At 35.2% G+C, this 27927-nt stretch overlaps 1 protein-coding gene across 4 annotated transcripts; it reads right to left on the minus strand.

The window, feature by feature from the left end:
• Nucleotides 1-5440: 5440 nt before the first annotated feature.
• Nucleotides 5441-27771, minus strand: LOC135773725 (1-phosphatidylinositol 4,5-bisphosphate phosphodiesterase gamma-2-like). Of its 4 annotated transcripts, none has more exons than XM_065283468.2 (34): nucleotides 27106-27494; nucleotides 26081-26144; nucleotides 25576-25778; nucleotides 24488-24640; nucleotides 23312-23405; nucleotides 23178-23225; nucleotides 22995-23079; nucleotides 21910-21993; nucleotides 21754-21797; nucleotides 21427-21487; nucleotides 21219-21320; nucleotides 21019-21137; nucleotides 20830-20915; nucleotides 20358-20475; nucleotides 19694-19862; nucleotides 19512-19607; nucleotides 19329-19412; nucleotides 19065-19246; nucleotides 17929-18129; nucleotides 17671-17790; nucleotides 17117-17297; nucleotides 13523-13591; nucleotides 13096-13205; nucleotides 12918-13008; nucleotides 12689-12755; nucleotides 12422-12588; nucleotides 10505-10607; nucleotides 9829-10032; nucleotides 9496-9635; nucleotides 8542-8653; nucleotides 6595-6774; nucleotides 6422-6510; nucleotides 6147-6307; nucleotides 5441-6059 (listed from the first exon to the last, which is right to left on the minus strand). In XM_065283468.2, the coding sequence occupies exons 3-34, from the start codon at nucleotides 25757-25759 to the stop codon at nucleotides 6011-6013; spliced, it is 3753 nt and encodes a 1250-aa protein (XP_065139540.1). In that variant the 5' UTR covers nucleotides 25760-25778; nucleotides 26081-26144; nucleotides 27106-27494; the 3' UTR covers nucleotides 5441-6010. The 4 variants fall into 4 exon arrangements, with proteins under 4 accessions (XP_065139540.1, XP_065139539.1, XP_065139542.1 ...); XM_065283467.2 differs by having other exon boundaries at nucleotides 26081-26190; XM_065283470.2 differs by lacking the exons at nucleotides 26081-26144; nucleotides 27106-27494 and adding an exon at nucleotides 27631-27771.
• Nucleotides 27772-27927: the final 156 nt, after the last annotated feature.

Here is a 27927-nt window from a genome sequence, read left to right on the forward strand (position 1 = left end):
CAGCAATTCATGAAAAAAATGAAATGTTGAGAAGACTTACAAACTTATTACATGTAGACTTTTTAACTTAGACTTAAGATTAGATTTAGACTTAATTTGCCAAAAAATGACAACATTTGCGATTTCAAGTCCTACGAATACTGCGTCAAATACACTTAGATGCACTCACCTCTCAGACTCAGTGCCCAGAGCAAACAGAGAAATGATGTGTTGTCATCTGGTGGTTATTCTCAAACCTTAAAAACAGCTTGAGAAAAAAAATCCTGTGGCATAGCTTTCCCGTTTACTATGCTAAAGAGTAAGCATTTACAGAAAGCAAGAAAACAACCACGTTCTCTAAGTTCTCTGAAAGTCAGTAGACTAGTGTAAACTAAATATTAAATATATACCCATATTAATGTCACAGGTTTGAACCCAAAATATGAAAAACTTAAATTATATCACCTGGTTTCAAAGCGAAGGCTTAAAGTTAGTCCTAGACACATGTTTAAGGTGCTGGCGAGCAATTTAAATAGTCAGATATAATTAATACATTAATTGATGATTATGTTATTTATCATTAATAAATTAATAAATTCATGCATGTTGCATGCATGTATTTATTTATATGTTTGACAAAATCATGCCAATAATGTAATCTAGAGATTCTAATCCTCCGTTCTGTATGATTACTTTGAAAAATACTGCACGGATTGATGAAAACGCAAGCATTTCAGACCCAGTCACTACAATATGCAAGCATTAATACATGAACACCTTTGTCAGAAAAGCCGTTATACTATTTTAAACATTCATCTAGTCCAGTCTTCAACACTACATGACTCAAGTCAAGTCTGCTTTAAAAGAAATAACTTACATGCTGTGCTTATTTTGTGAGGAGAGCAGAATACAGCCACTTGCTTCGTTTCAATTATGATTTTTTTTACGATGAGTCTTTCAGCCTTCTGGTGGTACACCATCATTTCAGACCCAGTCTGCAGACGCCTAATAATCTGACTCCTCTCATTTTCTGTCAACTTATTCAGCTGACTGCAGTCCATAATACCTGTATGTGCCACACACACATAATAACTGAAAAATCTGTTGCACTAATGCTTTTAGGAATTACTCAATAGAAACAATAAATTCTGATCTGTCTTTTTAAGATATTTCATAAATATAGATATTTGTGCAATGATTGCAGATTTTAGTTCTTGGCAAATTATTATTTGTAAGCTTATGCTGTAAAAATTCTTTGTTGCACTTAAATGTTTTAAGTTTAATTAATTTTAAATTACAATTAATTTCAACTTTCTTGACTAGTGATGAGTTGTTATTTATTATAAAAATCAAGTTGAAATAACCTTTTACATTTATTTTTTAAGTTACACCAACTTGTGAATTTTTTTTATGTTGAAATGTCTTAAATTAAGTTGATTCAACTTACAAATTTAAGTGCAACATAGATGCTTTCTTACAATGATGAAGTGTAGACTTGATGACAGAATTTCCAATCCCTTCAAGGATAAATTTAGCTAAGCATTTACAGAAAGCAAGAAAACAGCTAATTCCCCAAGTTCTCCTAAAGTCAGTTGACTAGTGTAAACTAAATATTAAATATATGTTAATGATGTCACAGGATAAAAAACAAAAATTGAAAAACTTACACTAAATGGGAAGTTTCCCTGGACAGGGCTTATCCTAGTCGAATACTAAAATGTTTTATATCGAACTTTACCATTAAGGAGGCTGACTGACTTTCCTCTACCCCCTGTCATTAAAACAACTCAATAAATGTTACTCCATATGGACCTTTTCATTTACTCATTATGCTGTGAGTACACCACAGTTTTATGATAAATATCACAGTGATAAATTATCAGTGAAAAAAAAAATATTTGTGAGTAAAGAAAGTGTAAATCTAATATTAGTTTTAATGTTGTGAATTTGGACTGAACAGCACACTTCTGTTTTATGTCTAAACGTTTTGTAAAATAAATGATTGTTTAATTAACTCACTGTGTATTTGATACGTTTCTGTTATCATTTTTTATACTAATGTTTTCTCCTCTTATGTAACTTAAATAATTTGAGTTAAATCAACTTAAACCATTTAAGGCAATCGTTTTCCTCAAACCATTTGAGTAGCTGTATAGTTGTGTGAACTATTTATTAAGATTTATTAAGTGAACTTTAACCAATTGAGTGGCATGACCTTAAACAAACTTAAAATCTTTAAGTTACCTTTACTCTAAATGATTGGCTAAACCAACACACATATATTGAGTCATATGCACTTATAATTTAAAGTTTACAGTATTTAGATTAGTTTTAAAACGTATACATATATCTCGTAGTCAAGGAGTGTACCCTGTCAATGCCAATTTTGTAACCTTCTTGAAGGGTACATTTTTGTACTGTTAAATAAAGGTACAAAATTGTTACCACAGGTACAAAACTGGTCTCTTAAGGTACAAATCATAAGGGTACAAATTTGTACCCTATGCCAAGGGTTCAAAAACTGTACCCTTATACACATTTCAAGTCCTGCAAACACTGTGGAATATTCACTTATCCAGATGCACTCACCTCTGAGATGCAGAACAGAAAAATGATGTTTTCATCTGATGGTTATTCTTAGACCTTTAAATCATGACCTAAAAAATGACATCATGTGGCATAGCTTTCCTGTTTATGCTAAAGAGTAAGCATTTACAAAAAGCAAAAAACAGCTAATTCCCCAAGTTCTCCTAAAGTCAGAATAATTAAATATTAAATATATACCCTTATATTACGGGTCTGTTGAATGCTGTGTTCTGATTGGCTGAGAAATGCTTTAATTTCTTATAACCGCACATCTAACTTTATAGGGATTGGTCATTGTTGTTTCTCACCTTTGAATAAAAGTCTGCCAAGTACCTAAACGCAAATCTAGTTCATGTTAGCTAATGCATTTAAAAAATTTAGCAAATACAACCCTATTGTAAAGTCCAAAATAAATAATGTCTTGCATAGTTTGTTATTTAAAAAGACCCATTGTGTAGATTTTAGTGGCATCTAGGGGTAAGAGTGTGAATTGCAACCAATGGCTCAGTCCACCACTCACACAACTCATTGGCTGAGACAACAAAGTGACCAAACGCGATCTATAGTACAGTTTGTCCATTTAGGGCTACTGTAAAAACATGATGGCACAAAATAGTGACTTCTTTGTAAGGCAGAGGTTCAAAACTCGGGCCCAGTGCCGGCCTGAGCCTCTTGGGGGCCCTAAGCAGAATGTGTTTGGGGGCCCCCCTCCCACCACGCGGACACAAATGTCACGCTCTAATGTTACATTATAAATGAATAATAATTTAAATAATGAAAAAAATCTATACTTAAATAAAATACTTTATTCTTCAATGTGTCATGTCATATTAACAGGCTATGGAATGTTAACATTGGCCAACAAGAAAAACCTCATCTGCTGCATCATCAGCTGTGGAGACACTGACACTTGATAAAACATCAGGGGCGGGTGGAGTTGGTTGTGCTCCAAAGTACTTCAACAGTGTTCCTGAAAAAAATAGCATTGGATAAGTGCATAGTTGATCAAGCAGAATGAGTTTATTTTGCTTATTTTTCATTACTTACACAACAAGCAATAAATAAATAAATATAGGATAGCACTGTTACATCACTACCCACCATATAAATAAGATTGAAGTCCATTTTCATCACAGAAATCTCCCTACCCAACATGGTATTGGTATATATTCTCATAAAGTCCAATACCATCTCTTACCAAAGATCTTAGACAGAGAGCGCATGTGCTTTGCCTATGAAGCTGGAACATTACCGATGTTGGAACGTTCACTTCAACACATACAGCAATGCTAGCTAGGGGTGTGATATATCACAAAACTCACGGTTCGGATCACATTATGGTTTTTGAGGCACAGATCTGATCATTTTTCGGATCAGCAGAATAAGGGGTTGGAAAAACTAATAAAAAAATGAAGAAATTACTTACAAACATTTATAAAAAGAACAAAGTTGCACATTAAGTAAGGGCTAAAATTAGCATTAGGAACAGAAATCAAATCAAATGAATCATAACACTTTATTGTATGAATTAAATATAATTATTCTTTTTTAGAGCTACAGAAGTGATTTTCTCTTTGTTTTGGAAAGTTTGATTAACATTAATGACACAGACTTAAGTAGGTTAATTAAGGTTACTGTCTCTTTAAGAGAAGCACGGACCTGGTTTCTGCCTAATCTATACATAAACCGTCTAAAGACATAAACAACTGTTTTTATTGGAAAAGAGTACTGTGGAGATCATTTTGTTTGTATGTGCCCTGTCAAGAACAGAAAGATTTTATGTGTGCCCTACTAAGTGCACTTATACGCGGCGCGCTCACACAGACGGAAATACAGACGGCGGAGCATAAAAACGTTATGTTCTTTTCAGTGCTCTATTCCTCAAATATATGTTAATGGACTACAGTATGACACAAAATAGCGGAACTCTCTCTAAAGTTTAAACATCAAGTGTTAGTGTTCTGATCTCTGAAGGGAGCTGGGCTGGACAATTTAAACCGCATGGGCTTGCAGAATACTGCTCACTTTAGCGCCTTTTTGCGGGATAAAATGTTTAAAACCACTTGAAATGTTAACTTTTGCAAGCCTTTGAATGCAAATGATCAAATGATAAACTTTCACTGTTTAGGCGCATGCGAGCCGAACCGTGGGTCGATCACGGTCACGGATTAACGTCGATCTGTCACACCACTAACACAAATTAAACATACTGTATATAATCATGCAAACATACCTTTATCTTGCTCTTTTTTCTCATCCTCGGTCCTTTTCTTTGTTCTCTTTTCGGCCCCAGAGGGATACATCCTTTTTTTTAACATGTCAAATGGCTCATCATTGTTTACAGTGAGTGACGACGTTGTGCACTTGCGCGCCGACGCGCAGGTGGCGCAGGTGTCTATGTTGTGCCTGACTAAAACGCTAGCACTGCAGACACATAGTTGTCTGCAAATCAAAATTTTCTTGTCTTTAATTATTCATTTATAAATTCGTATTCATTCATTCATCCATTTATATTACCTGTTTAAGTTATTTAATTGTATAAAAAATAAAAATAAAAAAACGATTGGGGCGGGGGCCCCCTGGTGGCCAGCGGGGCCCTAAGCAGCCGCTTGGTTCGCTTATGCCTCGGGCCGGCCCTGCAAGTCGGGCCCTCGAGATCCACTTTCCTGCAGAGTTTAGCTCTAGCTCCCCAATTTTCTGATATTCCTGAAGACCTTGATTAGCTTGTTCAGATGGGTTTCGATAAAGGCTGAAGATAAACTCTGCAGGAAAGTGGATCTCGAGGGCCAGAGATGAGAACCTCTGATTTAAAGGGACCCACGGTGTATTTAGGCCTATCTCAATCTAAGGTAATAAAAACAATACAGTTTATTTTGTAAGGTCTTTATATACCACTGATAATATAGTTATGTATATTATATTGCATTTCTGTCAAGAGATCTTTCTAAAAGTTACACAATGCACCTTTAAACTTTTAGGACAATAAAGAAGAGTTTAATACAGAGGCAAATATATGAATAAAAACCAATACAAAATGATTCAGACAGATGATAATTTGTTTCACAGTTGAACCGAAAATCCTTCATCCTGTTGTCACTCAGTTTAAAGGGACGGTTCACTCACAATGAAACTTATGTACTTTACTTGGTTTCATGTCATGTCCACATGCAACTGAGTAAAGATAAGTTTCATTTTTGGGTGAACTATCCTTAACGACACATCAAGCTGACCGTTACACCTTCCACAGTGAATATAGAGTATTGCTCAAAATCTCTGTCCGATTTATTCCTTCATGAGCACACAAGTGAGATGGCTGCAACTTCCCTTCTTTGAGGCCTGTTAGGGAACCAGCAGTAATAAAGCAGCAGAACCGAGAGGAACAGACCATTTAAGAACAATAGAACCAGGAAGGAAGAAAACTGGACTTTCAGCACTTTTAGTTTGCCTATGCGTAGAACTTGCTGTTGTTTATTTTTTGCTGTTGTTTACTATACCTGCCGAGAGAAAAAAGAAAGATATGAATATATTCTCACTGCGAGGATGATGCGTCTATAAATTCACACATGCAACTTCCTACCCACTTTTTGTCAGAGTATGTGAGACACTCCTGCGAGAGGTCATCGCGGCGGTGAGGTGCTCGCTGCAGGTTTGAGTGAGTGTCGTACAGGCAGAAATCATTGCTAAACTCTGCTTGCTTCTTTTGCAATTGTTTCGAGGAGGAGTACAGTTCCTCTTGTACTTTCTGAAACAAACAAGTTCAGTTCATTTCAGTGCATGCAAAACACTTAAGTGCGTTGTTCCGAAGCAGCCTAACAAAAATTTAAATCACTTTGGATCCTACAAAAATGTTTCTTACCTCCACTTGTTGTATTTCCACATACACCAGGAGAGATGCAAGCTCCAGGTTTTCACTAAACCCATTTTTTAAAGGGACAGACCGATACCCTGAAAAATCAATAAGCTCAGTAATTTCGTACCTTAAATTAAAAACTATTCATTTTCTAGTGGACACTTCAAAGATAAACATACCTGAGCGAACGCCTCTCACGGGGAAAGTAGCCTGGGCAAGGAAATTGGGGTCAGAGAACATGTCCTCCTCAAAGACCACAAATCGTAGAAATGTGAGTTCTGGTTCATACACGTTGAAAGTAACTGCTTCTGAAGGCTGATGGTTCGGCCCGAGCCATACAGGGTTTAGCCCATTATCATCTGTGAAAATAAACACATTAATAAAGTAAACATTACGCTCAAGTTAAATAAATAAAAAACATTTATATCAATAAAAATATTACTGTTGAACGATCTAATACAACTGTCTATAATAAAAACATTTGTTAATGTTAATAATAAATATTACACTGTCTCCACTTGTCATTCCAGGTACAAAACTGTACCTTTTCTGTCGCTGGGGAGGTACCCTTAAAGGTTAATTTTTGTACCTTTATGGGTACACAACACATTAAATTGTTGTACCTTTTGGGGTACAACATTATATCCTAATGACCTATTGTGTACCTTAAGGAACAGTTTTGTACCTGTTAAATTTTATGGGTACAAAACAGTTAAATGTACCTTTAAAGGTACACACTAGATTCTTAAGATTCAGTAATGTACCTGAAAAGGTATTATGTTTGGTATACCGCCGTTAGATTGCATACCCAACCATCGCCTTCAGGCCATTTCTCCATCGGTTATCCCTACTCTCACCCACATTATTATCTCTTTACACTGATACATTCCCACAGCTTTTAAAGAGGCCTGGATAACCCTGCTGCTGAAGAAACACACACTTAATCCTGCAATGTAAGAAAACTACAGACCAGTTATCTCTTCTTTCCTTTATTGCCAAGACTCTCGATGGATCTATCTGCCACTTTAGACACTGTCAATCACCACATCCTTCTGTCGATCCTCAAGGCTATGAGTGTCTCTGACACAGCGCTATTACGGTTCAAGTCCCTCAGGCAGGTCATTTAGAGTATCCTGGAGAGGGGATGTCTCTAAACCCCACAGTCTTAATACCGAGGTACCTCAAGGCTCAGTGCTTGGACCACTGCTCTTTCCAATATACATGTCATCCCTGGGTTCTGACATTCAAAAACATGGCTTTTCCTACCACTGCAATGCGGATGACACACAACTCCACTTGTCATTCCAGCCTGACGATCCCACGGTTTCTGCCCACATCTTGCAAAGACAGAACTGACCCCTACAGATGATTCAGAATGCAGCTGCAAGAATGGTCTTCAATGAGCCAAAGAGGGCGCACATCACTCCTCTCTTTGTCAGGTTATATAGACTTCCTATAGCAGCTCAAATCAATTTCAAGGCTCTGCTCCTGGCCTTTAAAACCACCAATGCATCAGCACCCCCTTACATTCACTCCCTTATACAAACTTATGTACCCTCTAGATCCATATGCTCTGCCACCGATTGACGGCTTGTGGTGCAATCCCAAAAGGGTAAAAAATCACTATCGCGTACCTTTTCTGGATCTGTTCCACATCTGTAAAATGATCTGCCAGTTGCGACAAGATCTGATGATTCTGTAGCCATCTTTAAGAATAGGCTAAAACCCCAACTCTTCCACCAACACCCCACTTATTAATACAGAGCTTAATATCTTTTTCTATTTTTCTATCTTTATCTTTTCTGATTTTTTTTTTTACCCTTGGCCATGTATACTGTGTTAGACTTGATGAGACTAGTTCTAGTGCACTTATGTATTTTGCTGTTCTTGTGATGTTTTGATTGCTTCTTTTGTTTACCTCATTTGTAAGTGGCTTTGATAAAAAGCGTCTGTTAAATCACTTAATGTAAATGTATAATTGAAAGTTATCAAACAAAACCTTAGGGTACCATCCCAGCGACAGAAAAGGTACAGTTATGTTCTTAAATTTCTAATGTTCTAGCGCTTTGAATTTTGTAATTCCTCAAATATCAGTTTTTCTCATCCCCTGTTTTCCCTCTGCTTACGGCAAACAATCGTCTTGAATTTGCTCTCATCTGTTTGGCCGCACAGTTCGATCTCCACAAAAGGGCTGGCGATGCTGCGACCAGGTTTGGGTAGATGCCGAGCTCCTATCACCTAAGCATCACAAAATCATGAACAATCTGTTAAATTCAAACTATAAGTCTCTTCTTTAGTATTAACATTTTTTTTTATGTAGTATTTGTGCAATTTTTTCAAAAATTACCAACAGTTAAAAGGGGGAATTCCACTTTTTTTGAAAATATGATAATTTTCCAGCTCCCATAGAGGTAAACATTTGATTCTTACCGTTTTGGAATCCATTCAGCTGATCTCTGGGTCTGGTGCTAGCACTTTTAGCATAGCTTAGCACAATTTATTGAATCTGATTAGACCATTAGCATCACACTTAAAAATAACCAAAGAGTTTCAATATTTTTCCTATTTAAAACTTTACTCCCCTTGGATACTTTCAATAGTAGAGGACTATTTTTGGGCAGTGTGTAATATCACTACGCCTGCTGCAGCCATGTTACGGCAGCAAAGTCCTTGATTATTACGCCAGAATGAGAGTATAGTTCCTAGCCATATCGGCCTAGAAAATCGCAACTTTAAATTTTCTGTCTGTCTTAGTACACGATGTAACTACAGAAGAGTCAAGTTTTAAATAGGAAAAATATCAAAACTCTTGGGTTATTTTTTAAGCTGATGCTAATGGTCTAATCAGATTCAATGGATTATGCTAAGCTATGCTAAAAGTGCTAGCGCCAGACCCGGAGATCAGCTGAATGGATTCCAAAACAGTAAAAATCAAATGTTTCACTCTAGGGGAGCTGGAAAATTAGCATTTTTCAAAAAAAGTGGAACGTCCCTTTAAAGTGGAGTTGTGTCATAATGTAAATTTAGCTTTAGAAAAGAATCAAACTCTGATGACCAGACTACTGGGTCATGTGTCTTACCCTAATAGTAATTGTGAATTTAACATTCTTCTTCTCTTGATAAGGGTCAAAATTGTCTGCACGCATCAGCTCAGGCTGGAGAACATATCCTGTACCTCCATTTAGACTGAAGAGGGCGCTGTTCAGCTGAGTGCACTTATCTGGGAAGACATAAAAACATAGATTTTACTTGAAAAGCATTATGGGTTATTTTTTTTGTTCTGCAGTTTGTTGCAAAAAACACCAACAGTTAAGAAAACCTTTAGTGACAATAATCTTTACAACTAAGTATTTTCTTAACTCAGCAAGTCTTTTTCCTTTTTTATCGGTTAACATTTTTTGCTTGCTACTTACCAGCAGTTTGAAAGTTAAGTGCCACCATGTGGCAGCCACACATCCATAGAGGATATGGGTCATAGTTGGAGGAATCCACTCGTTGGCCCTTAGGGTAGATGCGACTCAAGGCCTTGCGGTTATATGCCAAGAATTGACTTGACTTGCTTCTGGCAGGTGTCTTATTCTCAACAAAGGATCGGACCTCTTTGTAGGTATAATTGTCTGATAGGGAAACAGAATCAGTCAAACATCACAGTTTTATGGAAAGTTTTACCTATTACAGAGTTACGTGTCTATGAGAAATATGACATTTTTATACTTTTATATAATTCATTGTGATCTTATATTTGTTTAAAAGTATAGAACCATGTGACTAAAATATTTCTCAAGATCTTAAAAATATTTTAGTTTGAAATTGCTTTTGTAGGCAAAATATAATTGTGCCAACATACTTATTTTATTAGAAAACGTCAAAACCATCTCAGGGTGATGTTGGCCAATGTTTCCAAATTCTATAGGTAAAAGGTTACTGCTATTTACTGAGGATTATAAAATAAATACAACTTTTGATTTATTTTGGATGCTCGTAGTTACAATATACTTCCCATAGCCATAGTTTTGATGAGTTTACTATTTTTCTAAAACATAGAAAAAATAATTTCTATAAGTAAGTGTTAAAAGTGTGAGCCTGTACCAAAGCGTTCTTTATCTTTGCTGCGAGGCTGGCAATAAACGACCATTTCAGACATCTCGCTGGCCACCTCTTCCCTGGTCTCGACCTCCCTCCGTTGCTTTATCTGCAATGGGAATTTACTGTTAACATTTAGAAACTCCAACTTAGACATTACAATATAGTCTTCCAACTTAATTTATGTGATATAACTATAAATTCAGAATGGAAATAATTCCTATTCCCTCTCTGCATCCATTCTTTAAACTCCTGTGAATTTCTCTAGTAGTTAAAACTGTAATTAGAGCAATGTTATTGACTTGTACTTGTTGGATAACTTGATCAACCTGCCTATGAAATCCAGGCAAAAGTCCCATGATCTACAGTAATTATAACATTAGGAGCATCAAACACATTTCACATTGATTTCAATCTCTGACATGGCCTTACTCAGTCAATATTAAAATATTATATTTTCAAAAAAATGTATGATTTTATATGGGTCACAAATGGGACATTGCTAGTAAAAATAAGATTTATCATTCCATTTGACAAATATGTTTTCTTGCTGCTGAAAAAATAATTATTTTGGAGGCGCTTTAATATTCTGGAGAGCCAATTATGATGAGCTATTAATGAAGTCAAAATATGGGAATTCATATTTTATATGTCCAATCTTAATATAGTAATGGGAAGACTGAGTACCCTAATAGTGCGTTTACACCAGACCCGGTAGAGGCAGCAAGCTCGAGTGATTGCGCGGATGAGGCGTTTGGTGTGGTATACGTGTTTCCGCCTCATTCGAAATGCAGTGGAAAGGTATTTTTGGGATTAAGTTAATTTTCATGGCAAAGAAGGACTATGCAATTTATCTGATCACTCTTCATAACATTCTAGAGCAGTAATTCTCAAAGTGTGGTCCGCGGACCACTAGTGGTCCGCCAAACCCCCCCCAGTGGTCCGCCAAAAGATGACCTAAACTAGGCAAGTGTTTATACAATCGTCACTTATTTAAGTAGATTTTTAATGCACTTGCAAAACTGTGATATCAGTTATTGCCATTCTGTTTTAATAACGTAAAAATGGATCGGTGGCTAAACCAAAGGGGAGTCAAAAGAAAAGATCAAGCGTCAACTGAAAGCAGCTAAAATCCACAGATCTATTAGTTTTGTAATGTACTAGGTTTTGTTTCATGTGTAAAATCCCTGTAATTTCAGTGATTTTGGACATTAAGGGGAACATTTTTTTCAGCATTTTATTGTTACCATAGTTACAACCATAGACTTCATATACCCACCACCTCAGTTTTAAACTAATGACTCTTTGGAATGACATTAAGTGGGACCTAGGCTATAGTATGCAGTTTATTTAATATTTAATTGCAGTTTTTTTTTTCATATGTGCAGTTTGTTGTTCATATTAAGCTGTAACTCATTTCACATGTACTTGTTAAAATGAAATAAAATTCATATAATAATTTCATAACATAGCATTGCATTTGTGTTTAAAAAATTAGTTTTTGACTTGAAACAGTTGCATATTAAACTTAAATTTAGCTTTTTTTTGCGGGGGGGCGTGTTAGAGTGGGATTCTGTTAGGTGGTCCTCAGCAAAAAATTGGAAGATAAAGTGGTCCTTGGGCTGAAAAAGTTTGAGAAACACTGTTCTAGAGTATATGCAAATTGCTATTATAAAAACTTAAGCAGCAACTTTTCCAATTTCCAATATTTATGTAATTCTCAAAACTTTTGGCCACGACTGTAGATTTAATTCATTTAAACTATATTTACAACCATGAAGCCGCTAATCTCAAAAAATTGCAATACTCTTGTTTGCCAAGGGGTGCCCCCCAAGCACAAACCCGAAACTTCGCTTATGGCTCTGACATGCTACACTCCCTATTCAGAAAAAGTATGCAAGTTACAGTTAATGTAAGGCGGACCTGAAATTCTTGGTTTTCTTCTCTCTGCGTGATGTCCCAGGCCACCTGATACCATTCGTACAGCTCCTCAGTGGTCTCAGTGGCTAAATCAAACGGCATCATATCCTCTTTATTTTCCTTATACTGCAGCGTCACAACCACGGGCTTGCCATATTTGGCTGAGCGAACTGGAAACAATGAAATGAAAAAAATGTAAAAACATCATTAAAACTAAACAAAACCTGTACATGTGTTATAATATATCACTTCAATGATAAATCTTCTTACCTACAGTACACTTTGAAATGTCCACGACCCCTTTACATAAGTCTCTTAATGGATTCTCCTCATCTGCCTGAAAGAGAAAATCTGTTCTTAAACACGTTCCATGTATTCATTGTAGATATATTGTAAAGGATTTCAAATGACTAACAAGCATAATTTGTCCTCGTCAAATATACCACAACAACCTATAAAGTGCAGTGAATGGATTCCTAAAGAGGCATATATGGTTTACCTGGTAGCTGGCATCAGAAGAATCAGACACTTCTTCTACATAATTTGATGGGAAATATTGCTGCATTTTCCCACCATAGTCTCCTTTCCACCTGTAGGGATTTTTCTTATTTATTGTCATAATGATGTCATTAGACCCAAACAAGTGATTTTATGATTGATACTGGATGTATTCTCACCATCCATTGGCTTCCTTGGTTACATTATGAATTAATGCACCCTTGTTAAAGCTGAGTTCATCTGGCCGCATGGCCCTGTAGTCATAGAGGGCCTTCACTGTGCTCTGGGGCTGAAATACACCACCACACACATCAATATTAGCACAATTGTAAGCAAACCACACAATATCTCATAGGTTTCTGAAGGAACGTCTCTTTATAAGCGACTTGTGAATTATGTTTGACACAGACATCTCGAAATTAACAGTGCAGCACATGTGACATAAACATGACATCGCTGTTGTAGTCTCTGTTCATTTCCTCTTTAGACGATCAGCTTCCTTTGTGAGCAAAAAAGATAGCCAGTGCTTCCTCCACAGCCCACAATAGATGACCCCATATGCATGCAGTTTACATGAAGAAGCTTTGTTAGCATTTAAGTGCTTACCAGCGATGGCTCTATCTCGTTGGCCTCCACGTACTGTTTAGAATCATAAAGTGAACCAGATACTTGTATCTGAAAAGAAAAACAAAATATTACGGCCTGTTTCTGTAAAAGTTAGACTGGACAAAATCGTAATCTAAATATTAGCTTTAATATATACAGTCAGTAAAAAGTCCCACTCCAATTATGGCTTTCAATATTATTACATTAGAGATTTTCTAATGTTTAAAATTTAAATCCCTTGGGTTTGAGTAATCTGCTAAATCTTGAATTTTTAAACCATGCATTTTTTGTGTAAGCTCACCCTAGCATTTAAAGGTAAAATGTATAATTACTCTAAAGCCTGTGGCTGGTTGCATAAACATAGCCGTGATGTTAAGAATGCGTCTTAAGAATCTTAAGAGTCTGACTAACTAGCAATTAGTTAGGGCTTATCAGTCTTATTATTTGGATTTAAATTAGACCAGTCTACCTTTATATAAAAATTCATGACTAACTTCAAAGACTAGTCTTAAAGGTTTATGCAACCGGCCACACTGGTTTCACAGACGAGGCTTAGCTAAAGCCAGCACTACGCCTTAGTTAAATGAAGATTTTTAAAGGGATAGTTCACTTTAAAATGAAAATTCTGTCATCATTTACTCATCCTCATGTTGTTGTAAACCTGTAAGAATTTCTTTTGTCTGATGAACACAAAAGAAGGTATTTTGAGAAATAATGGTAAACACACACAGCAGATAGTGATGATCGACTTTCATTGTAAGAAAAAAATATTTTGGAAGTATTGTGATAAATGATGAAGAAAATATTTTGATAAATGATGGTAAGCACACAGTTGACGGTACCCATTAAATTCCATCATATTTTTGTATTCTTCTTATGGAAGTCAATGGTCACTATCTGCTCTGTGTGTTTACCAACATTTCTCAAAATATCGTCTTTTGTTTTCATCAGAAAAAAGAAATTCATACAGGTTTAGAACAACATGACATCGCTGTTGTTGTTGTTGAGTAAATGATGACATAATTTTCATTTTAAAGTGAACTATCCTTTTAAGCATATTATTTTTTTTTAAAAACATGCCTTAGATAAAGACGTTACTGGTGTGTATCTTGAGACGAATCAATGGCACTGGCTTATTTTAAGATCTGTCAGTGCAAGTTAATTTCAATTGAGACCAGTGGTGAGGCTACATAAGGGCCAGGGTGCCACGACCCACTCAGATTGACGGCTGGCCCACCCAGTCAAAGGGGATAACATATTTTTGTGGAAAAGCAGAAGAAATCACACATAATTATAATAATATTTTTTAATAATAATAATCACTTAAATACGCATCAATCAGAAATAAATTACTATTTACAGTATATTTAAAAAATTATCATTTGCATGTGTTTTTAAACTAGGGCTGGGAATAGATTAATCTAGATTAATCTCATACAAAATAAAAGTATTTTTTAAGAGTTTGTGCTGTCTGTAAATATTATGTATATTTCAACACACACACACATACATACATATACATTTAAGAAATGTTTTATTATTCGTTTATTATATTTATATATAATAAAGAATATATAAATAAATATATACACACATGTAAATGTTTCTTAAATACATACATGAATGTGTGTGTATTTGTATATACATAATAATTACACACAGCACAAACTCATATGTTATGCAAAAAATACTTTTATTTTGTATGAGATTAATCTAGATGAATCTATGCCCAGCACTATTTTAAACCTCGCAAATGTTAACATTCAAGCAATTTTAAACAATTTGAGTGCAAGAAGATGTTAAAGTAAGTTATTTTCTGTGCGCACAGATGGGTGATTCTCGCGAAATGAGACTTGCGAGGTCATGAAACATTTTGATAAAAAAGTAAATGCTATCAAAATAATAAGCATATATAAACATCTCTTCATGTACTATCTTGCACATGATTTCAAATGACATCATAATTTTTTTTTCACATTTAAGGGGAAAATTTTCACTACCGCAACGTGTCCATGACTGGATTTGGGTTCTTTAACATGGAAATATGTATAATTAAAAAATCTAAAAAATAAAAAGCTTCAGTGCATGTTATACTATAAACATTTACAGTAAAGAAACATGTGGTGTTTGGTGATCATTGGTAAATGTAGAGACAATAATAAGAAATATAAATGTGTCCAAGACCAATTTTCTCATCCTCCGCAACAATTTTCAATCATTGTTTAAGCCCACAAGGAACTAACATTAATAAAAAAATTGTTGAAAGGGACATAATTGACAGTGACACTCAAGATGGCTACCAAGTAATTTTTTCTATCCAGATAAAAGTTACAATTTTGTTTAGTACAACATTTTGGTTCTCATTACCAAAACATGAGTTTGTAAATGCATATATTTATTGTAATATCATGTTGTGGTAATGATAATTTTTTTAAATGATAATATAAAAAATTAAAAATAATTCTATAGGAAATATTTTTAAATCCTCTAGTTATTAAGAAGACATCTTATATGTGCTTTAAGGGCTTTTTAAAAATTCTGATGCTGGACACCTTCTAGATCTGGATTTCATGAGAATCACCCAGATGGACACACACACTCATAAGTGCACACACAGAGATGCGCATTTCAAAAAGCACGCAAACACAGAATGTCTATGCGCTTGACAGGACACATACGTGCAAAATTACCTCAACATACCACAATCTTGGCAAGTATTTTCATAAAACAGTCCGTTATTTATTAAAGTGAAAGCAAACAGTGTAGAAAGAAATCAGAAGTGTGTGCCAGTAGACAAAAGGAAAATCACTTCTGTAGCTTTAAAAAGATTAAATATACTTAATTTATAAAATGAAGAAGACAATTCTATTATTCATTTCATTCTATTTCTGTAGCTAAATACTGCTGTTATACTTTATTTGTAGGCTAACTTTTCTATTTTCATATTATTATAAGTTCTTGATTTGTTCTTATTTTATTTTCCTTATTTCTCTTTTATGCTGATCCAAAAATATTTCTATTCCTGACCCTGAAACCACTACTATATTGTTAAATTATGTCATTTGAGAGTTGGCATAGAGGTCCACCCTATTCACAGAGGTCCACCCAGTTTAAAATTTCTGACTCGCCAGACCGCTGAAACATCTTTCCTCTTCTATCCTTAAGTCTTGTCTGTAAACCAGGGGTAAATGTGTTACTTGGAAAACAAAGACCAAGTTTGGTATTGGTTAGTATGAGACTGTTGCATATATTTTGTATGTGTTGCTTACCTAAACGTTTGATTGGAAAGAGATCAAGATTGCTACTAGTGATGTCAACATGCAAGTGTAATGTGCAAACTGTGGCCCTAACAAAGGAAGTGGTGTGAATTCCTTTGAAGAATATATTGTATGCAGACAACAAAGTTTTGTACAATAACTGCCCTCGGTTTCTTAGTATCGTCTGCAGTTGAGAACATTTGAAAAGTGATTATTTTTCTTAGTTTCTAATATGGTCACATCCTCAATAGAGAAGAAATTTGTGCTTATTCGTGGAGATGATCATGCAGTTATTAAAACAATAAATAAGCATTTACAAAATATCACCTGTTCTTACCGAACTAAAGCGGTCCACTAGTTCAGGTGTCACAGGATAACGCAACTTGATCTTACGATAAAGTGGCTTCTTATGAAAATACTCCACCAGTTCCACCAGGCTCTCGAACTCGCTGGAGGTGCCCAACACGTACAAAGAGCCCTCTCTGTGTATCCGACAGTGCTTCACCATCCCTTCACCTCTGCATTTTACCATAAAAACACACAAATACATTTATAGTAGATCACTATGGACTAACAAATTTAGAGGACACTGGCAGTATCTTTTTTTTTTTATCCTAAAATTTACAATTTAAGTACAGATATGTATCCCTGAGTTACTTATATCATATGACATATTTAGGTGCAAAGATGTACTTTTTATAAAGGGTAGGGACCATTTTAACTGTTTTACTCAGTCTAGATCAGCTTATAACCAACAGCTTAAGCTGGATTTACCAGCAAGGTGAATGTCAGCAGACAGTAATTAGGGTGTTAAATAATTGTGGTTTAGTGGTTTTGACAACACCGTAAACAAACATGACTAATGAAGAGGAGAAAGATGAAGAGCAGCACCTGAAGGTGATGGCGTATGAATCTGAATCTTCTCTCTGTCTGATGAGAAAGGCTCCATCGCGAGGGATTCTTATCAGATAGTCTTCCGCCTCACCTCGACTCAAGTTACTGTAAAACCATCTAAAGATGAAAAAGCCACAACTGCAATTGTTTGCGAGAACTAGCACAGAAGCCTAAAGTTTGACCACGTGGTCTCATACAGCCCTGCTGGCCGGGATGTGGTAAAAATTTGGTTTCTATATAAGAGCGTCAACAAACCCTTCCTGCAGGTGCTGGTCTGGTCGTGGCACAAATTCAGTGAGACGTAGATTGAAATCCTGACAGCGGAGAAGGTTTTCTCTGTAATACTGGATGAGCGCATACACACTGGGGAAGTGAAGGTTGTCAGTCAGGAAATAAACCGTGTGACCTCCGTCCACACAGGAGCGAATTCGGCAATGCTGAACTCGTCCGCTGCGCCTATAAAGAGAGCAAAGTGCATTCATTTACTTGAATCTCTTTTTGCCAAAATAGGTATTTTGATCACAAATATTAATCATGTAGGTCAGTGGTTCTCAATTCCAGTTTTCGGGCCCGCCCTCCCAGAATATTTGAGATGTTTCCATATATAAAACACCCGATTCAGTTCATCAGCTTGTTAGTGTGTTAATTAAGGAACGTTGAAACATCTAAAACAGTGAGGGGAGGGCGAGGACTCGAGTTGAGAACCACTGATGTAGGTCATTCCTGTTAAGCAATACATTTTAAAGTTGCAATGTGGGACTTTTAGAAGGAACTCTTGACAGAAATACAAAATAATATACGTAACTTTGCCATCAATGGTTTGTAAAGTCCATACAAAATGAAATTATTGTTTTTGTTGCCATTTTTATCTACATACACCGCAGGTCTACTTACATGGAAGTTGCCGCCATGTTTCTACAGCCCTAAATGGACAAACTGTTCTAAGGAGCGCATTTCATCCATACGTTGTCTCAGACGAGGACATGTTTGACCTATGGCATATACCGTAGCTTCTCATTGCGTTTCGAAATTGAGGTTTGTTGCAATTTGAAATCTCACTGTTAGATACCACTAAAAAACCTTAGATGAAAATTTAAATGTTTGTATTGATGTAATTTTAAAAAGAACTACGTCTGTATAACATTTCATTAAATTATTATATGTGTAGCAGACACTTTAATCCAAAGCGACTTACAACATGGTATACCAGACTTTACCAACTCGAAACTGTCCAAGCTTAGGCACCTGAGTTTTTCATTATCATTAAATTATTGAATAAAGAGCTGTTGGCATTTTTTTTATTTTAAAAGTATCATTGGATTTGGGACCAAGTAAAATTGTTTAGCATTACCCAATACATAAACATATACATATTCATATGTAGACATTACCAGAACGAGAGGGTGCAATCATTGACAAACGTGTCGCTCTCTCGCACCAGAAACGTTCCATCAACTCCCCCCGTTTCAGCACAATATTCCTGCAGCAACCTCTCAGCTGTCTGTCTGCCCTCGGACATCCTGCCGTGAAACCAGGGCTCTGACTGATGAAGTTCAGTGCTGCTCTGTAATGACTGAAGATGGATCACACGTCTTAAAATACACATCTTATCTATTTCATTTACTGTATCGCTCCGAAATGACTCTGTGATTCACCTTTCCTGTGTCCTCCTCTAGTTCATTCTCCTCTGCGTAATATAACATCTTATTCTCGATCACACAGTAGTGCTTATACCATCTCTGTACACAATCATATTCACACAGAAATAATAATCACCATCACGTAAGACAACAGTAGTTAAATAAAACACGGCAGTGATGTTTAGCAGACTTTAGCACCTCGTCTATTGGGTCCCAGATGAAAAGTTCTCCCTGCTTATCTCCTTTACTTAGATCCTTTTTGGCAAGGGTCTCGTTAATATTCAGTCTTTTGTGCTGTAGAAAAAGTGAGAACCAAATCAGATTACCTGTAACTGTTGTACAATAAAAATTTGGTGGGATTATCTGTTAGGCTTTTGTACCTTGATGATTATCTTGCCCTTAAGTTGTGTTGGTGAGGGAAGCTGTTCGGCTTCTGGTTCCAATGGCTCAGTCAAGAGTTTGTCTTGGAAAACATCCTTGAACCATTGGGCCATCATTTTCTGTTGCTTGACATCGCAGTGTTCCTCTATGGACAGGACCACAGGATACCTGCCAACCATTGGAAAATAAATAAATAAAAAAAAAAAAGGTAAATGTCATATTATCAATAGGGAGAACTAAGAAATTCTATTTCAATAAAAAGAAGCCTAACATTACGATTTTTTACTATTACAATTGGAATTTTTATATATTACCGTATTGTGTTCAAGAGTAAAAATTTTTTTTTTAAATTAAAACTAACAAAAATTACAGTATTGTAAGAATTAAAAGCACCATAAGACATTTCAACAAATGCACATAAGAGTAATGAATTTTTGTTGGCATTACAAAAATAATAAAATAATAATAATGTCATAATGTAAAAAAAATATTGTAATGTAAAATAATAAAATAATATATAATTTATTTTCCTAAAGCAAAATATAATTTCATATTTTCTTTGATTTGGGGACATGTAATGACCCGTGTGTTCTTGAAATGTTTCGTAAGATTTGCCCATTTATTATAAATGTGTCAGTATGTGTGTTATATTTGAGGACTAACTCTGATGTTGCAAAAGCATGATCGTTGATGGCCTTCACCACATCTTTAAACTTTATCTTTGAGGTCATGGTCCGACCATGGTATATGACAGGTTCATCTGGACCACTCCAGCAGTCCACTAGATATAGTAAAATAACAATATAATTAGATTAGATTTAACTGGTCTAAAGAAGAAACTGTTAAAGGGACACTCCACTTTTTTTGAAAATATGCTCATTTTTCAGCTCTCATACAGTTAACTATTTGATTCTAATCAGATTCAATGGATTGTGCTAAGCTATGCTAAAAGTGGTACCGCCAGACCCGGAAATCAGCTGAATGGATTCCAAACTGGTAAAAATCAAATGTTAAACTCTAGTGGAGCTGGAAAATGAGCATATTTTCAAAAAAGTGGAATGGCCTTTTAAACACATGTACTAGTTTAACAGAATGTTAAAGAATTGACAGAGAGACACAGATATGGTTCACTAACACTCAATGCAGCGGCAACCCAGTCTCAGACAGCGTACATAGGCTTCTGTTGATGACTCACTGCGCAGTTGATCTCCAGTCAAATATCTGTGAACAAAAATAAAGCACATGAAGTAACACAGGAAGTCCATCATCAAGAGGAGGAGCCATGTGGGTGTCATGAGCATGCATGAATAACAACAGTACTAACGTGTTGTGTGATGAGTTGATCCAGTAGTGAGACAGAGGGTTGTTCATATCCAGTGGATTTATCTCTGAGTATTTCTCATCCCAAATAGAGTTTTCTTTAGAGAAGAGAAAGCCGAGGAACTAGAAAGAAAGAAAGAAAGAAGTTTTAACTTGTCACCTGTAAATATGATCAAAACCTAAACAGTTATCTATAATTTGTACCTCTTCAACAGTAAATGCTGGATCATTGGTCTTCCTCATGGTATCGTCTATAAAGATGGTCATCAAGTCTCGCACCTGATTCAGATTGTTGGCCCAACTCTCCTTCAAAGTTAATGTACACAACAGAATGAACAGAGGGATTGGAGGTACTGGTTTAGGTATAGATCAGTAAGTATACCGTAGATATAAACAGATCAGTCAGTCTTACTTTTTGTTCATATAAAAGAAATCTTTGAAAATCGCAGAGTTGAACAGGCTGATCCGAGGTACTGCAGAGAAATACAGAAAATATAAAAATAGGCAATTGACATGACCACACGACATATCAGTGGTTCTCAACTAGTTTAGCTTCAGGAACTTTAGCTTCATGTCTCTAACCTTCATTCTAAGGTACGTATGGCAAGTGAGCTTGAGTTGCAGTTTTTGTAATTATCTTGATTGTATTTTATTTTACTTTCATGGTTTTTATATGGTTTTCGAGGATAAGGGGACATCACACAACCTCATCAAATCGAAACAAAGGACAATTTCTTACCCCATGATGAAAGCACAGGACTCCTTTTTAAACTCTTCTAGTATCTAACAAAAAGACAAACAACATATGCTTAGAATTATATGAACATAAAGAAACCTAAATTTAAACAAACCCTAAATGTTGTACAATTAAACTAACCAATAGAGCAACACTCACCATCTTTTGGTTGTCAAATATCAACAGATTGTAGAATTTGTGAAACTGCTCAAAATCCAGAACATCTTTCTTTGCTCCCACCGCCTGAAATTATATTATTATTATGTGGAGCCATTACCAACACCCATTACCAAAAAAAACATGTTTTTTTGGGGTAAACATATGCATCATTTTGTAAACCTTGAAAGAGAATGGATGATTCTCGCGAAATTAGACTTATGAGGTGTCATGAAACATTTTGATAAAAAAAGTAAATAAATACAAAGTAAGGGTATGAAAATAAGAAGCATACAGGTACAAACATCTCTTCATGTACTATTTTGCACATGATTTCAAATGACATTACACCAACCAATTTTGTTGTTTTTTCCACATTTAAGGGGGAAATTTTCATTACCGCAACGTGTCCATGACTGGATTTAGGTTCTTTGACATGGAAATATTTATAATTTAAAAAAATAAAAAACATAAAACGTTTCAGTGCATGTTATACTATAAACATTTATAGTAAAGAAACATGTGGTATTTAGTGATTATTGGTAAATGTAGAGACAATAATAAGGAATATAAACGTATCCAAGACCAATTTTCTCATCCTCCGCAACAATTTTCAATCATTGTTTAAGCCCTCGAGGAACTAACATTTTCAAAAAAATGTATTGTTGGAAGTAACATAATTGACTGTGACACTCAAGATGGCTACCAGGTAAGCAGTTCTTATTTTTTCTCTCCAGATAAAAGTTGAAATTTTGTTTTTCATAGTATTTAAACAACTTTTTAGTTCTCATTACCGAAACATGAGTTTGTAAATGCATATATTTAATGTAATATCATATTGCAGTAATGATAATTTTTGATAATGATAATCTAAAAAATTATAATAATTCTATAGGAAATATTTTTTAAATCCTCTAAAAAATATATATATATATATATATATATTAGTAAGTTCAGACCTTAATCTTATATGTGCAAAAAAATTCGCTTCAAGGGCTTTTGATGCTGGACACCTAAATCTGGATTTCGTGAGAATCACCCAAATGTGTTTACAGCCAGAAATTTTCACAAAATTATACTGTTCATACCGAAAATTTGTCCTTCAGAAAACGTCCACATGGTGTTTTAAAGTTCATCTTAGGCAAAAGTGACTTGAGCTCTCTCATAGAGATACTGTTGTAGACAGCAAGAAAGAGCAGTAATAGTGTGAGGCAGAGAGTACAATGAAAGTCCTTTGATTTAAGACAAGAGAAAAGTGCAAATGAAAGAACCTGTTTTTCTTTGTCTGGTCAACAGAGTACATCTGCTTCCGCAGCCAACTACAGTAAAAGGAAACAGTAAATTAAACAAACACACTGTAAAATTTGTGTACGGTTTACAGATACAACACTAGATGTGTGCATACCTCTCTATAATCTCTGGTGTGTTAGCTGCCAATGTCTCCTGTCTGAGTAACTCGAGTCCTATCAGCCAGTTTTCTGCATCCTCAACTGTATCAGCTGGGGAACAATAAATACCATCACAGCATAAGTAAAGTTATTTCCTAACCAATTACAGCCAAAAAGCAAATGCATCATAAACAAACTGAGGGACAATGTGCTCTTCTGATTTTGAGTCAAGACACTATCAAGCTGCATCTTTCATTATCTACACTGAAAAAAATTATTTATTCAATTTACTAATTTTTTAAGGTAAGTGGTTGCAATCAATTTAATTAAGCTACATTTAAACAAAACAAATTATCAAAATAAAATAAAAAACATTTGTTTAAATGTAGCTTAAATAAATTGATTGCGACCACTTACCTTAAAAAATTTAAGTACATTGAATCAATAATTTTTTTGTGTGTACCCTACCTCATGTCTATTCAAAAACTCCTTTAACTTTTTTGCTTTGGTTTCAAACTGCAAAACCTATTTAATAGTATATGATAGTATTTAATATTGACAATAATAATACATTTTTGAGACTGCACCAGTCAACTTAACTCAAACAATTTAAGGAGACCGGTTGCCTTAAACCATTTAAGTTTAAAAAAAACATACATTTAGGCACTGTGAACCTGAGTCATGTGCAATTATGCACTTATATTTCAGTAGTGTGAACTGCATATGACTCAATTTGTTTAAGTTCACAGTACCCAAATGTATGTGTTTTAAAACTTAAATGGTTTAATGCAACCGGTTTCCTTAAATGTTTGAGTTGAGTCACGGTTAACCCTAACCCTAACTTTTAGGTTTTACAGTACATCATACATTGAAAAAAAGTATTCATTAAATGTACTCAATTTTTTAAGGTAAGTAGTCACAATCAATTTATTTAATCTACATTCAAACAAAAAAAATTAAAAACAAAACAAAAAACTTTTGTTTAAATGTAGCTTAAATAAATTGATTGCAACCACTTACCCTTAAAAAAATTTCGTAATTTGAATGAATCATTTTTTTCAGTGTATTTGTATTACATTCTTCAGTCTGTATACGACTTCAGTGTGCGGGCCAAGTTTCTCACTCATCTTTTACGGATATAGTGAACAGACAACAACGTGATTTGATCGGACTGAGTACATTTACATACATACCTCCCAAACTGAGAGTGTTTAAAACAAACTGAGAGCCGTAGAATATGGTAAAACACGTGTTTGGGTCTGTATTTCTGTCCTTGCTGTCCTTGAATCGGTCAAAGTCCTTGGAGTTTTTCCCTGGTCGCACTTCCCGGATCTCAGACAGATCCACTGCAAAAACAAACCACAACCGATGTCCGTGTCAAAAGAAATTGTAGATCAAAGATTAAGTGTTTTAAGAAAAGAAAAAGTGGCTAAGGGATCGTTCACACATATTATTTAGGGAGTAGAAACCATAAAGAAAAACCGGCAGTTAAGAATGTGTAAAAGATATCGGTTGTGATGGTAATACAGACTCCCAAAATTACTGAATTCTCCATATCTGTTATATGCATACTCTACGGCCACATTTGAAACGGTTATAAAATAACAACTTAAAGGGGTAGTTAACCAAAAAAAAAAATGATTTCTGTCATCATATATTCACCCTCAAATAGTCCCAAACTTGTATAACCTTATTTGTTCTGCTGAATACAAAGAAAGATATTTTGAAGAATTTTGTAACTAAGCAGATCTGCACTGAAAAATTTTACTTCATTTTTTAAGGTAAGTGGTCGCAATATATTTATTTAATCTACATTTAAACAAAAAAATGTGAAAAACAAAACAAAAACATTTGTTTAAATGTAGCTTAAATAAATTGATTGCAACCACTTACCTTAAAAAATTGAGTAAATTGAATGAATCATTTTTTCAGTGTAAAGCACATAAGAAATATGGAAGTGAATGGTGCCCCAGATCTGTTTGGTTATTAACATTTTTTTTTTATTATTAAATTGGGTTCAGCAGAACAAAAATTTTTTACAGGTTTGAAACAACTTGAGAGTAAATTATGACAATTGTTTGGTAAACTATCCCTTTAACTATTTATTTCCTGTAACTTAACAGGTTGTGCATGGCAAGCCAAGGTCATGGGTTCGATTGGAACGCAGATACAGATAAAACATATAGGCTGGCTTCAATGCCCTCAGGACACTTTTGGGTATCTCCTGAATGCATAAAAGTTGTTAGTATCAGCATTTTACATTTAAAAATTCGACACTCACACACTCCTTCTGTTTTGTCAGCCGTGCGCATCCATGCCACCTGTCTGGTTTCCATGATGACATGAACCGTAAGCCTCTCCATCTTCTGTCTGTACACTGTCATCACGATCCCCATCTCCAAATCTCGCTTTATCAAGCTCTTCTTGCACTCTGTCAGCTCTCCCTGCTGACAGCGGCCCGCCATTGTTGCCTTTGGCCAAACACTGACAAATATAGACAGTTGTAATTTTGATTTTGACATCATGGGGATGTAAATAATGGCGATCTTAATCTAAGGTGTCGTCATTTATTAAGGTTACACATGTCCAAAACAAAAATATATATATTAGGCCTATTTTTGAAGTTTTTTTTATGGCAGTGAAAATGCTGAACCAATAGATTTCCTCCCAATCTGCTCCAGCAGAGAAAATATAACACAATACTTATTTAACAGCCATTACAAAAAAGCACAAACTACTGTAGTTATAAGTAAGTTATCGACGACCTTGTTCGTAAAGCAACTTACATTAGATACACTACATGCAGAATTAGGGAGACGTGTGGATTCTTGTATGGTGAGATATCATTTCCTTAGAAATGAATAATGTAGAAAGAAATCCATGTACTTTAAAAAGACTATCAGATCACAGATTATATGATGGCTTGCGGAGAATATTTATACAGCAGGTTCTCGTTCATGCATCCTCCGACGGCCGAATTATTAACACCTACAGTGAAATACCACCAGCATTTATGTGTGACTAAACAGTGCGCCTTTCATTGCTTTATTTTAGAGATGTCAGTTTTCCAAACTGTTGAACCGTGGCAAGCAAAACAGTATGTTTCATGTCTTGTTCCCTGTGCGAGACAATATTTGCATTGCAAATGAGCAAGTCTGGTACTGTATGGCAAAGCGGTCCCTGAGAGCCAAAGCAAGTCCCTTTTCACAAGTAATACATTAACCCAGAAAACTCAATATGGTTTCAGTCCAGAAACCTTTGTACACTAACAAACACCTCCTCTTCCATTTTAAGCTCTCTGTGTTAAAGAAACAGAAAAACTGTCTTCCTATATCATGACAATGCTGTGGCATTTTAACACAAGCAACAGATCTCTTATTAACAGTATTACATAACAAAATCCATATGGTTTGAATTTAATGTAGAAATGAATGCGAGACAATATACTTCCTTCAATATACAAACTATTCTACAAAGTAAGGCAATGACTAGCTTTCTCTTTATTATTGTAGTTGTATATTACTAGTATAGTGTTAATAATAGCGGAAGATACACCTGCTCTTTCATAATATACTTTTTTTTTTACCAATAGCAGAACAAATACTAGCGTCCACATTGCTTAGACGTTTCAAGTAACGGTTTTACTCAGTAAACAGCTTTGCAAACGTTAACTAAAACTCTTTATGTCTTAATGTGTCCTTAACACCAATTCCTATAAGTTAACCAATCAAACGTATATATGTGTACATAAACAGCTCCAATGTTGACCGCATAGTTTAACTAGTCTTCCAGTTAAATAAAATGAACTTACCCAAGATTAGAGAAATAGTTTAATGGAAATATCGAAAACCAACTGTAAACAAACTAACTTTCATGTTAAGACGTTAAAAAGTACTTCAGCATTTGGAAAATATATATGAACGGTCTAGCAACAATGTGGTCAGTTCCTCTATTCGCACAACACAAGGAAGTGAGGAGTACATTATAAGAATAAAACAATCCGGAAGCAAACTGATCTATGCAAAATCCCCAGGGAACAGAGGGCGACAGGGTGCACCAAACGGTACTAACGGTGTCGGATGTAAAATGTGTCAAACGCGAAACATTTCGGCGCAAGAGAAACTTTATTTGATGTTTGAATGATGGTTGCCGCACTGATCAAAGGCGCACGTTGTCATTGTGACATCACGCGTTTCTTTTAAGGCTACATTATTTCAGTATGGTACGGTTCTTATACTAGTCAAACTAGATGCTTTAATATAAAGCCGCGTGTAAATAACAGTAGTAGTAGTTTTTTTATAAACAAGACTTTGAGATGATATGAAAATGAAAGCACCTGTTGTTTGAGGCTAGGAGTTGGCTGTCACAAGTCGTCCAAAAAAATAAGTCACGAAATGATTTGACATTTCTTCAAAAGTAGGAAAAGAGAAACGATTTCGGACGGGCCCGCATTTTAAGTCTGTAATGGTCATGTTGCGTTTAAACTCCTGCTTTCCATATCCTTCGTCTCTTTCAAGTGATTTGCATTCGAAGAAAAGTTGACTGACAAGAACAAGCTGTCTGGTTACTTATTGTATGTTATCAAAACAAAACATAGCTTAACAGAGTCACACATGTACATTCTGATGAGAGA

This window comes from Paramisgurnus dabryanus, chromosome 9, assembly GCF_030506205.2.
Source record: "Paramisgurnus dabryanus chromosome 9, PD_genome_1.1, whole genome shotgun sequence".
NCBI classification, from domain to species: domain Eukaryota; kingdom Metazoa; phylum Chordata; class Actinopteri; order Cypriniformes; family Cobitidae; genus Paramisgurnus; species Paramisgurnus dabryanus.